Here is a 13,054-nt window from a genome sequence, read left to right as displayed (position 1 = left end):
TGGGTTACAGTGGGGGAGAGCCAACTTGGGCGGGCACAATTGCAAATGAAGAGAGAGGGTGCCAAGGGTGGGTGTGGGCAGCTGGGTTCTTGAGAGAAGAACAACTGGTGAGGGTGTGGTTGTGGAAAGAAAAGCACAAGAGGAATATGAATGTAGCACTGAGGAGGACAAACCAGAGTGTGGGTAGAAAGTTCAAGGAAGTGGGATCACTGAGTTGGCAAAAGGGAAAACATTACGACAACTGACTAAAGCCTGAGGAAAATACGAGCTGTAGAAGTCTCCCTCTGCTGAAAAGCGGGTGATCCTACAGAGAACTTGACTTAGACATTTGGTTTTTACAGCACAGTGTGATGTAACTGCAGCGTTTAAGATGTGTACATCATATTACAACTATTTAGGAACCCAGTACAGCTCAAGCTTACACAAGTATGACATAAACCACAAGTAAGCACACAGTCAATGAGAATGGAAAGTAATTATACTTTTTTAGGCTCTTTGTGAGGGTTTAAAAGTACAGCTTTCTTTTAATATGTACATAAAAATATCCTAGAATGAAAATGAAAACTATTGTTTTCAGATTTTCCTGGAACAAAAAACTGATTACTGTCTTTTTCAATACCCTGCGAGCACAACCCTTGTCTGCACTGATCCTCATTGAGGCCTTTCTGTTTAGTCTGTAACCTTGTAGAGAGGCGTGTAATCAGGTTGGCTTTTTTTGCTCGGCAGTCACCACCTACATCTCCTCTTTTAGGGAGTAATTTTCTCCCTCTGCTCTGTTTGCTGTTTTGTATGTTTAGCACACTAAGAATAGTAGGGAGCAATAGGAACATGTAAGTGAAAATAAAGCAATGCAAGTTGTTGGTGTAGTAATTTAGTAACTTGATATCAAGTGTTGAGAAACTGGTGTCTAACTATGTGAGTGGGAAAGTGTCCAGTGCCCATTAAACAGGGGAGGGAGAGAAAGAGAGATAGACCATGTGTGTGTATTTGTTCTCATGCACTCGTGTGTGGATTCAGTATTCACACATAAAGGAGGCCCGGAAAGAGTGTGTGCAACCCAATACCTCTCTCAATAGAAGCCAGATGTGAAGCGGTGCTCCAGAGTCAAATAGTTTAGAGCCAGAGGGTAGGCTGCACTCTTTCCCGCTCCCTCTGTCTCCTTCTTTCCTTTTTCTTTGTTTCTATCGTCCACTAAATGCATTTTATACCCTCATAAAGCTAATCTGCATTGCACAATAACAGGCTGTAACAAGTGGTCTTTCATGTTATCAAACCTTGATGGTTATACAGTCTTTTTAAACAGCTCTGGCTCCTCACCTCCAAACTGACTGGGGGGGAAATGGAGAAAAAGGCAAAAGTAGGAAAGAGAGCTTCATGAAGAGAAGAACTGGGGCCCACTTGGGGGCTTAGTCAGTCACCCATAATACTGTTTGGCCACTTCACACTCCCAACAGGAAATACCTTAACATGTGTGTGTTCATGAGAGAGAAAAAGGGAGAGGATGCCTTTTTACTTACGCACACTTGTCTGTGGTGGGAAGGAGGAGAAAATTTGTGGCTGTACGTCTCAGTGCCTCCTCCTTCTCGTCTGCTCTCTCATCCTGTCTCATCATTTTTGTTTTCTTTCACCAAAGTGGGTGTTGCAAAGTGTAGCAAAATTATTTGTGTGTGTAAATGCATTCACAAATGTTTGAGTCAATCCACAAATGCGTAAACTTGTCCACAAATGTGTTATAAGATTTGCAAATCCACAAAATATTTTCAAATGTGTCCAAATCCATAAAAATGTGCTCATATTCACAAATGTGTAGACCGCTTTGCAATAAATTACAGTCTCAAATGACTCAAAAGTCTAAGAGCAGAGGGGGACTAAGTCAAAGTGAGGCCCGCTTCACTTGTAACTAATGATATGTGTGTATTTTCAGGTCTTGTAGGAAAAATACTTAGACTTTTCAGCCATTTAAGACTTTATATTATTGGCAAATCAGTCATTTGTGGATTTGCGTACACATTTGTAAATATTTTCTGATTTGCAAATCTGATTACACATTTGTGGATCCGTTCAAGCATTTGCGGATGCATTTACACAAACACACAAATAATTTTGCTGTGGTAATAGCTCCATAGATGTGGGGGGTTGCTGATAACAGCTTTCTTAGGCTTATTGCTGCCTTCACATACATTTAGATTGCCAGTCTCTCACACAGTGTGACTGCACCATCAACACAACAGCAGTGTGTCTTCATGTGAGTGTGCGTGCATATTCCACTGGTTGGATGAGTCAAAGGTCTTCATTTAGTGGAGGAGGCACATCCTGACTCTGGCTCAGCTAATATGTGTCTAGCACTGCTGGGGTTGGAGGCAGCTTGTATCATCAGAATAAAAACACTCCTCTGCCCAGTTCATATGTGCAAGTAGAGATTCCTGAGCGTTTATTTTAGAAGAAATTTACATAGTGGTTATTTTCTGCATACAGGGCAGAGAATGAATAAGGAGACTGATAAGGTTCAGTCTGCTTTGTAGACTTTTGATCAAAATTCATAACTGAGGGACTGGAAATGAAGAAAAAAGTTAATATCCCCTCTGTTTATGTGGTAGAAAAGGCTGTTTTTGGGGTTTAAATTTATAGATTTAGAAGTATTATCATTTTGGAGGATTGGTTAAAGTGGTTAAACTCACAAACCTCATGTACAGAGGCTAAAGTCCCAAAAGCGGTCTGCGGGGTTAAACTCCAACTTGTGGCCCTTTGCCCCATGTCATTCCCTACTCTCTTTCTCCTATTCTTGCTGTATAACTGCATAAAAGCAGGATATTAAATTTATAAACTTATTTGAAGTCCCTTTGAGGACTTGCCGAGTGATCTGATTGCACAATAATTTACCCGGTAATTTACAAAAAAAATTCAAAACCAGAGAGGGGGGCTATAATCTAAGGGGTGAACATAATTTCATTTTACCAATCATTCACTCAACTCTTAAAAGTTTGTGCATTTCTGTTTGTGGAGTCAAACTCTGGAACAGACTGGATGTCACTTTAAAAATGTGCACTACCACGCAAATATTCAAACTACACTATAAAAAAGTACTACTAAACTCATACAGGTAATTTAAGATAACATGGCCTTGGATTAGAACATTGATAACTATTAACATATGTAAATAATCACAGTAAGTAATTTAAAATGTTGCTTTGAACAGATATACAATGGTGAATTTGAAAGTATTATGAGTTGGATGTTTATGAACACTGTTGTCAGCGGGTTCTGAGTTATAATTTGATATTGTATCTGTTTTGTATTGAAAGGGGCAGAACTAGATAAGCTTTTTTGCTTCATTCTGCTCCTTCTCAAACTGGTTGCTGTGCATGTGTTTGCACTCATATGTTTATTTCTTTATTTCCTTTTGTTTTCTGTTTTTTTAAAGTTTGAGATAAATAAATAAATAAAAAAAAATAATAAATAATAAATAAATCTTGAAAAAGTCTCAGCTCTATGTAAATGCCTGATTGTAATCTATAATCTGAAATGAGATTATCATTGTAAAATAGGTTATTCTTAAATTTCCTGTATTCATGATCCAGACACCCAGGACTGATTGATTTATGTCATGTAGAAGTCCCTTTGACAACTTTGCTCCAGCCAATAAAGTTTAGTAGTGAGAGGAGAGGTTTGTGTTTTCCTCTGCTGAGAATTATTTCTTGGATTTATTTTGAAGTGATGGAGGACACAGGAGCTGAACTGTCCAAAAGAAAAAGGACAGAAGAGCAGAAGAGAAATGGGAGTGTGATGGGGCACGGGCTAAAGCTAAAGGCTAAAACATGTGCGGAGCTGTTTGTGATAATGTTCCATCTAACCCACAAGTAGCAGTTATTCTGCAATGTGGAGATTGAGGTTACATTTGCTCTGCTTGGTGATGTTAGAGTTGCTAGACGGGTACTTGTAGGGCATAAACCAGGCATCACTAAAGTTACACATTACAGACATTTCTCAGAACACCGGGCTGTGAGTAGCACTGGATATAGCCTGGTGATAAACTACAGAACAAACTGAGTTTAAAAGTTTGCTTGTTGTCATGTTTTACACAAAACAGCGCTACATAACTACAAATAAAAACATTATCTTGTCACTGTGTATCCAGTAAAAAATCATCTTGAACAAGGAAAAGTAGTGTCAAAAAGATGATCTGATCTCCATTTATTTGCTTCAACAAATGCCCACCTGGGTAAGAGTCACGTCGTCACAACAGTGGGTGCTTGTGCTTATGGGAAATGGAGTCTTTATCTGGGAAAAACACAAGTTTTTTTTTAAATATGTGGCTACTTCATGGGCATGATCTGTCATGTGAAAGTTTATACTGTGGTTAAAACAATCTTTGCTTCACTGGTGCAGCTGCTGTCTGCAGTTTACAGTTTCATTAAGCAGGCACTTCTGTCTAAAGCAACGTACAACACAAGCAAGAATTTAGACTTAAAATTAATATTTGGCTCATTTCACATATTTCAGCGCCTGAACAACAAAAACAAAAAATTGGTGGTAATTATGTTTATTCAAAAGTCAGATGTTTGCATGAAACATAAATTTACATCACGAAGAGAAATGTCATGTATTGAACATAGTGTGATAGAAAGTGTGTACTGTGATGGATCATTATACTCCACAGCTGTTGCTTGTGGATCACATTACACCTATTGCAGTGTCAGATGAGAGCACATTGGTCTTTCATTAAAGCGATGCTGCAGATGTACTTATCACTACGCTGATAGTTCGACTACCTCCTAAATGTAACATCCATCATTATGAGGATGCAACTTGTGAAATTTGAGAATGTTTTACTTTGCTCAGTTGTCCCAGTGTGTAGTATAACTTGCAGTAATGTTCTTCCCCAAGCTAAACATTTACATTTCTTTGATTTTATTTACTCCAACTTAAAGATGTCTTCTTCAACTACCTCATTGATGTTGCACTAATTGCTCTCTCTGGAATAAAATATGTTAAAATACTTACAAAGTTACACCTGTATTAATTTTCAGACATAAATTAGACGTGGTTTGTAGTTTTGATTATGTTATTTTGGTATTCTCAGAGTGGCAGCACTTCTTAAATTAGCTCCATGTCAAGCAGGACTCACACAACAGTTTTGGAGCTTTGATCACTCTCATGCATAAAAGGGTCTGAATTACATGAAGTGTGTCCCCCCCTCTCTTTTTTCTCCCCTCACATCTGTTGTCACTGCAAACGTCACCAACAAGTTGTCGAAGGAGCACTGAGGGCCCATTGAACGAGTTTTCATGCTCATTGTGTGGCAGCAGCGTGACTCTATAGAAAGCCACGAGGCTGCAGAGGCTGCAGAGGCTGTGTGCCCCCTGACCTTTGACCTGCACCTCAGCGCACTGTGTGTGTCTGTGCTGGTTGTGAAGAGTGAGCAGACTGCACAGGGGTGTCCTCAGCTGTCTGCCCCCTGTCTGTCCACACCCCCCCTTCAAATGCAGACAAAGGGCACACACCAGATGCCTGCATGCCAATACAAAGACACACTGATGTTTGCATACCAATACATACACCCAAACAAACACATCATGATCCAGGGGATCGATGACCTTGCATGAGTTTTCAGACACAGTTTAAAGCTTTCAGTTCAAAGTTTGGATCCTTTTTTTAAAAGACAGACAGGGCAGCTCTGCTACATTAGGCTAATTTGTGTGCGTGTGTGTTTATTGGGCACTCGTGTGTAGAGGAATGACGTGCCTAAACACTCTCTATAGACCCATCTGCTGGGTCATGACCCTTTTTCCTGAGCAACCAATCGCAGTAGCAACTAGTTACAAAGGGCCAATCACAACAGAGACAATGAGATAAAGGGGGTAGCAACAATGGAGGCACACGCTAGCTCTGCAGACAGTCTGCCACCACAAAAGAAGAAAAAAGACCCCTGCAAAGATTTGTGCTCTCACAGATGTTCACACACATTCAGAGGAGAGAAAATTTAGACCAATAGGAGCGCACTCATCAATCAAGTCAATACTGCAGCAGTCGTGATGTCACATGCATGCTTAATACACCCTGAGGCAACACACACCAGCTACCTCCACATATGCTCCAGTTGAGCCCATTTGGGAACATAAAATGCCTGCACATCAATACTATCACACAGACAGAGGCCACTGGTGGTGTTGGGTGACGTCACTGTTTCCCACAGTCCTCCAGTGTGGAGCAGCAGTGTGATATGCAGGGTGGCCTGAGGAGGGCGGTGTAAGTCCCTGCTAAATGGAGACGTTGATGTAGGCTCATCTCACAGCAGCAATTTCACCATCACGCTAGCTGTGGCACAGTTAAAATGCTGTGCATAAGACCATGGCTCTTTTGCAGTTTTTGTACTTTTAGTGAACCAAGAGCATGAAGAGGGCTGCTGCCATGTCAACCTCGTGCAGCACAGCATGCGTGTTGTGCTCATTAAAATGTCAGGGGGGTGTGATCTGGGACCAGAGAGATTAAGTTCACGCTTGGTTCTGGTCTGAAGCTGCACTGAAGTTCCACAAAGGATCTTGGCGCTGCTGTCCTTTACACAGTTTAGTGAACAACGGTGAGTTTTTTCCTACATCAGTCATTCATTATCGGGTCTCCAGCAGTGTAATGTTTTACAGATGATCTTTTCACTACACTCTTTGTTCCTTCGATCACCCCTGACTGTGCAAACATGCTCATTCAGTCTCACTCCCACCAATAAACAGACCTGATAACAGCCTTTGTTGTGCCCCGACGTCTTGCTTCCGACTGCTGCAAATGCCAGGCTTCATGCCAAGTGTACAGACCATTGGGATAAATTCTCAGCTAGTTTCCTGATTCCCAAAGTTCGTAGTGCCACGTCTTAAAGGACTAATCCAGAGAGGTTTTTTTCTATTGGAGTTAAAAAAAAATTACAAGGGCTTGTAGAAAGTAGATTAAAAAAGAATTAAAAACAGTGACAGTGGAGCTGCAGAGGTCACAGACATGTCTGTTTCAGAGGAATCAATCTTAAGTTGATGAACCGCACTGATAAAACACTGAATGTTAGAATAACATCAAAATCACAAGGTTTATCAGTTTTGTATTTTTAGTTGAGTTTACTGACAGCATAAACTATGCGGCTAATATTTAGAACCTCAGCCGTAAGGTACTCTTGTATGTTATTTATCTACTGCAGCATCTGAAGCTAACGTGCTAATGCACTTTGTCTCATTGCATTTTAATTTCAGTGTAGGAAGAAAATCTTTGGCTAAGTTTGCAGTCACTTCTCTAATTTGCAGGTTTCTGTCTTAACTCATCATTTTCCCATGCTGCCTCCAAAGCAACATCCCTCTGATCCTGACTCCTATTCCCTTCGCTCTTCCTCCTCCCTCTCGTTTTCTCCCTCGAGGGAGAAGAGGAGGAGGAGAAGACGAGAGGAGCCGAGTTGACAGCTTTTGAAGAGCTTTTCTGCGGGTTGGGTTTTTTAGGACACAGTACACATACACACAGAGTAACATCCACACTGACACACACTCTTTCACACTGTTTTGGGGTCATTTGCATAATATCTAATTAGTAAGCTTGTGGGTAAGAGATGGTTTGGAAAGGGACAAAAATAGATACCAAGTCCAAAAGTGAGAGAAGGCTGCAAAAGAGAGAAAGTGTTCCCATGTTTTGGTGTTCATGAGTGATGAAGAGCCATGTTTCTGCTCCTCCAAGACAGCAAAGTGATAATTTGACACCTCAGCTGTCTGTGCTGATCAGAGCAGCTGAGGCTCACATTTGAGGAAGACAAGTCGACTGTGAACCTGACTCTAAATCTTCACATCTCTTCTTTCTCCGCAGACTCAATTGTGTCTTTGTCACAGCTAGTGCTGGAGACCTGTTTGGTAACTCGTGTTTTGTGTGTTTTTTTGCCGCATAAGAACCATGTGTGGAGTCTTGATTTGCTTTGTTCCCATGGTTCATCTGCATGTGTGTGACTGTGTTTGCATTATAACGTTTTTTTTCTCTCATTAGTAACGCCAGGAACACATTACATGAATGTTTGTGATAACAATGTGTCCTGTACTGGTGTCAATGTTGTAATCACAGCCTGATTTTGCATGAGGAGTAAAAAGTTGTGAACATACACTAAGCATATAATAACAGCAAACACACAAACACAATCTCCCACTGACCTATATAATTCAAAATGGCCGCTGCTGCACAGCTGTCCTCCCACACAGGAGAGTGAAGAGTGGTAAAGGATGAGGGAAGGGGATGGGAGAAAAAGCCAAGGCTGCTGGTGTGTGTAGGAGGGCAGGAGAAAAACACATTAAGCAGGTAGAAGAATAAAAAGGACATCATCCTCAGGGCACAATCTGTCACACTCGCTCTGTTTTCCTCTTCCTTCATTTGCATTTCTTATCTTCTTTTTACTGCATCCGCTCTTCCGCTCTCTGATCTATTTTACTGCTTGCTCCCATCATTCCATAAATTCCTCCTCACTCTTACTTAGTCTCTGTCCTTGTTGGTCTCATTTTCATTCATTCCTGCTTCTTTAATCTTTCCACATGAATCATCCTGCATTTCATTTTACCCTCCTTGCTTTTCCTTCCTCTCTTCATCTTTCTGCTTCTTCCTCCTCTTGGAAGTTTCTCCTGTGTTCCTTTTTTTTTTCACCTCATCCAGAGTCTAATCTGACATTAGCCGTGAGTCGCTCTGGATATGACACTAATCCATACTCATACACAGCCACATTATAAAGCCATCTGTGTGTCTGTGTGTCATGGTAATGCATGGTTGTGTATGTTGAAAAAAATGAGGGCATCAGTTTTGTGTTTTATTATCTAAAAGCACAAGCCGGTGATGTCCTTGGAGGCAAACGCTGACAGTGTGTTCAGTGTTGACTAACAGTTGAAATTCATTCCCAAGTGGGTGTACGTGGCTGCTGACAAATATTTGTCAGATATGTTGCTTTATGGCATGTGTTGACATTTCTGTTGGGTTTGTTTGATAATAAAAACATGATTTATTTCTCCTCCTTGGTTTGTTTCTGTTACTTACTCCATGTCCTTCTCTCTCTCAGCCAACCACCGACGAGCTGGTCATGCAGTGACCAACATCCTGGCCAAAGAGCTGATGCAGGAAGACAAGCCCCCGTCGAGCAAAACACCGGCCAAGAAAACGAAGCTAGAGGAGAAGGAGGAGCCTAAACAGGAAGCAGCAGAGTCATTAGAGGAGCTACTGGAAGCTGCTCCCACACGCTCTAATTAAGCATACAATCAGAAAGAAAAGGGTTTATTTTCATACAGAATCAGTCATCTCCAAACCATGATTTCATGTAGCCATTCCAGTGGCCAATATCAATCTGAGATTATGTTACTGCAAACAGACCCAGGTTTCTTTAGCGCTTGTCTTAACAGGACCAGCTTGAAGGGACGACAGGAAGAGACTGGGAATGAGGGCAGGGCTCTCTCTTCAGCCTTTAACCCTTGCTTGTCCGTCGTCAGTCATTAGATCTTTGCCAACTTCTCAAAGATTTGATTTCTATTTTCAGTTTGTGCACATATCTTTTCTTTTATCATCTGTGTCTTTGTCTCTGTACACCACGTGTTTCTCCTGTCATTTATAAAGGGCATCTTAAGTGATTCCAAAGACTTACTCAGGAGGGGTCCACACTTGTTTGCGGTTATTTCCCACATGTAGTGTCCTAAATTTGGCACATCCTGCAGGTGCTGCAGACTTTTCTCTTGATTTTCCAGCCAAGACTGCTTCACATTTATTTTTTTTTAAACTTATGAAACATTTTGCTTTGTAATTTTCGGACATGTGTTTGTTTGTAAATGTCGATATTTGTTCTGTATTATTGAAAAGTGCCAACTTTTAGAAACCCAGTCTTGTCATTTCACATACAGCTTTGTCCAGTCACGGTTTGCACTGGGGTGGTGTGTGGACCAGTTAAACACACAGTCATCACTTTGATGTTTGTTTTTTTCCTGATAAGGGATCGTCATCACTGGTGTGCATGCAGATAATAGAAAGGAAAATTGGGAATCTTTTACTTAAACTTGTCTAAGCTCTGTTACCACATGTGCCCACAGCAGTTATGTGAAGAAAACACGCTTAACATTCCCAATAACTCCAGAGTAAGTAGAGTTAGGAGAAGGGAGGAAGTTCTGCCACAGTTGAACACGTCAATAAATTCAAAAAGAAAAACTTTCACAGGGTGTTTCCACACGAAATGTATCCTGAGCAGTTTACATGCCTGTGTTTATGAGCATGAGAATATCTGAGTGTTTTAAGTAAGCTGCCTATATTTAGTTATATGTGCTCGCTCAACTCCCTGCATGTGTGTGTGTTTGAGCACGTAGATCTGACTGCATGTTGCCATCTGTAATTACTGTACGGTACCGACCATGCTGTCATAAATGCTAGGTTTCAGAAACAGCTCTGTGGTCTTTCTGCTGAGGATAAAGCACACTGGAAAACTGCCCAAAACTGCTGAGACAGGTCTATATGTGTGTTCAGTTATCTGTGTTTGTGTGTTTTTGTGTGGTTCGCCCACTTTCTCTCCCACTGAACTGCAACAGTAGTTGCTGAATGTCTGGCCTTGCTCTTATTTGTATTCAGTAGCCATCAGCAGGCGTGTTGCCATGATGTTGTGGTGTAATGTCTGACAGGAATCCTGCGAGATGATGTCAGCCGCTCCATGCAATATTTATTTCTATGCAAACACAATACTGTAGCCAGGCTCAGGATGTAAAGATGTAAACCTCAGTGATGTTTATCAACCCGCTCATTCAGAGGAACGGTGATCGAGGCAAATATGCACCCAAGATTTCCACACTTTAGGAATCGCCTGCTTTTCTCAACAACACCAGCATTTATATGACATCTAATACAAAACCTGAGTGTCAAAGGTCATGAAGCCACTGGCACTGAAACAACAATAAGAAGAAAAGTGTAGCAGGTATGGAAAATTTGTTCTGGTGGAGTGTTAGAGCTTCATTTGAATCCAGTAACACTGCAAGGAGACTTGCCAGATGTGTCACGTCTGTTTCACTCTGCAGGTGGACAGCGCCAGGTGATAGCATGCATCAGAGAATAAAACATGACTGTTTTCATCTTTAATAAGAGGATTATTCAAAAATGAAACAGATATCAGAATGTCACTGGAATATTTGTCTTTTTCTAATTTGAGTCATTCCTTTTTTTCATTATTTTTTAAGAGATTGTTTTCTATTTGAATTTTTACGGTTAATTATTTTAATGTATTTGAACTGAGACGAGACTTGTCTCCTTTTTTTGTCAGATTGCTCTATAAAAAACATATAATGCACATAGTCGTTCTGTTTGCCACACAGAAACATTAAAAATGTCTTAAGATGTCTGCCTCCTTCTTTGTCATCCTGAATGTTATGCAAGATGCTGAAAGTGTGCGTGTCATCTGTTGACGTGTAAATGTGAAGAAATGTCAGAGTGTGTGATTCAAGCTCAGTTGTTTTCCTGAATCTTTGCCAAAGTGAATTCCTGTTGAAACCCACCCCCTCTCCCTCATATGTAAACACACTGCACACTCTGCAGTAAAATACCAGATACATTCTGCACTCAGTGAAACTATAATTTTATAGCCAAAAAACAGCAGAGGAATGAATAAACAGTGGAGTTAGTTGCTTTTGCAGATAAATTCCTGGATTTTTCCATGGCTCCAGGGTTTCCAAAGATATTTCCAACATTCAGAATGATTCCCTGCTTTGAAAACAGTGCTTGAGTGTGTGAGAGGACAAGATACCATGTTTAACAGTTTTTTCATTTTTATTTTGTGACCTTTACACTTGTTATATTAACACTGTAGCACAATGTTTATACCTTAAAACTTTGGCCTTTTCCAACCTACCTTCTTTGCTGAGTTTTAAGTTTGTTTCAAAGATTCAACTTAAGTTTATCAAGTTGTAAACTACTGCATAGTAGAGACTTCAGCATTTTCTGTACACTTACTTTAGACAGCATCTCTGTCTACTTCCAACAGTCGTTCAGTCCATCAGCTTTAATCGGATCTCTTCTCTTGCCTGTTTGTTTCCTCACTAAAGCAGGGTACCAAGTTCTACCTACCACCTCTCCTGTATGGATCAATTTTTTCTGTATGGATCGATCTTTTCTGCCATTATCCCTTTCACATAAAGTTTCTCTGCCATCAGCTTCATTTTGTTAAAAAAAAAAAAAAACAGGTTGAATCTTTCCACATCTCTTAAATCTTTCACATTTATTGCCCAGATGGTCTCTCAGGGTGCATTTCATTCAGACAGAACTCACTGCATCTGTTTTGGATTTAAAAAAGGAAAGAGAAAAGCATCAGTCATGCCCTTTAATCTGTGGTGGTACTGTTCAGTCAAATCCATCTGAAAAGTGAACTCATTTAATTCTCTGCAGAGGTCAGTCAGTGTTAACGTGGATGATAAATGTCACTCACCCTTTGACTCAAGACACTTTTTTATTGGACAATAAGACTCTCCAGGGAGGTTAAATGGAGTACTCAGCCTGTGGATGAAGTAGAGTGAAATAAAACTGAATGTAACAAGCAGATTTCATTCCAGGCGTGCAACAATTTGCACCCAATTTGGCTCCTCCTCAATTTAAATGGAGCATGTACACGTGTTATCTCATCTCTGACGTCACAGGGAGCCTGGGAAATAATGAGTTCTGTTTTTGGAAGTCATTTCATCTCTGGAGAATAAGGAATCCATTTCCCAGCAGCTCTCCTGTGCACCGTGAGCAAACAGCTCAGCTCCTGAACCTGAGCGGCTGCTGCTGCCTTCCTCTTCTCCTCATTAACTGCCCTGTTAATTTAACCCAAAAGCTCCGACTTCCTTTCATCATTTACGAGCTTTGTTTGAGCACACACGCATGTAGGTCACAGAGAAATAATGACTCTGGCTCAACACTAAAGAAGCTGCTGAATCAAAAAGTCTCCATGAGATATCTTTGTGTTTGTGTGTCACTGTCACATTCCTTACTCTTTGAAGACAGAAATACACATCCATCCTCCAGCATCTGATCTTTATCAAAGGATAAAAATAATGGGGCAAGC

The 13,054-nt window shown here is 40.7% G+C and overlaps 1 protein-coding gene across 1 annotated transcript in view; it reads left to right on the top strand.

The window, feature by feature from the left end:
• The window catches only part of diaph1 (diaphanous related formin 1), a 115,975-nt gene extending 104,692 nt beyond the window's left edge, over positions 1-11,283 (top strand). The window contains exon 27 of the mRNA XM_074674182.1: positions 9,053-11,283. Within this exon, the coding sequence (XP_074530283.1) occupies positions 9,053-9,240 (188 nt within the window). The 3' untranslated portion in view covers positions 9,241-11,283. The remainder of the gene's footprint in view (positions 1-9,052) is intronic.
• The last annotated feature ends 1,771 nt before the right edge of the window (positions 11,284-13,054 follow it).

This window comes from Halichoeres trimaculatus, unplaced genomic scaffold, assembly GCF_033239565.1.
Source record: "Halichoeres trimaculatus isolate MK-OKI-2021-1 unplaced genomic scaffold, fHalTri1.1 fHalTri1_scaffold_7, whole genome shotgun sequence".
In the NCBI taxonomy this organism is placed as follows: domain Eukaryota; kingdom Metazoa; phylum Chordata; class Actinopteri; order Labriformes; family Labridae; genus Halichoeres; species Halichoeres trimaculatus.
The sequence above is the reverse complement of the archived record's forward strand: the minus strand, read 5'-3'. Positions and strand labels throughout refer to the sequence as shown.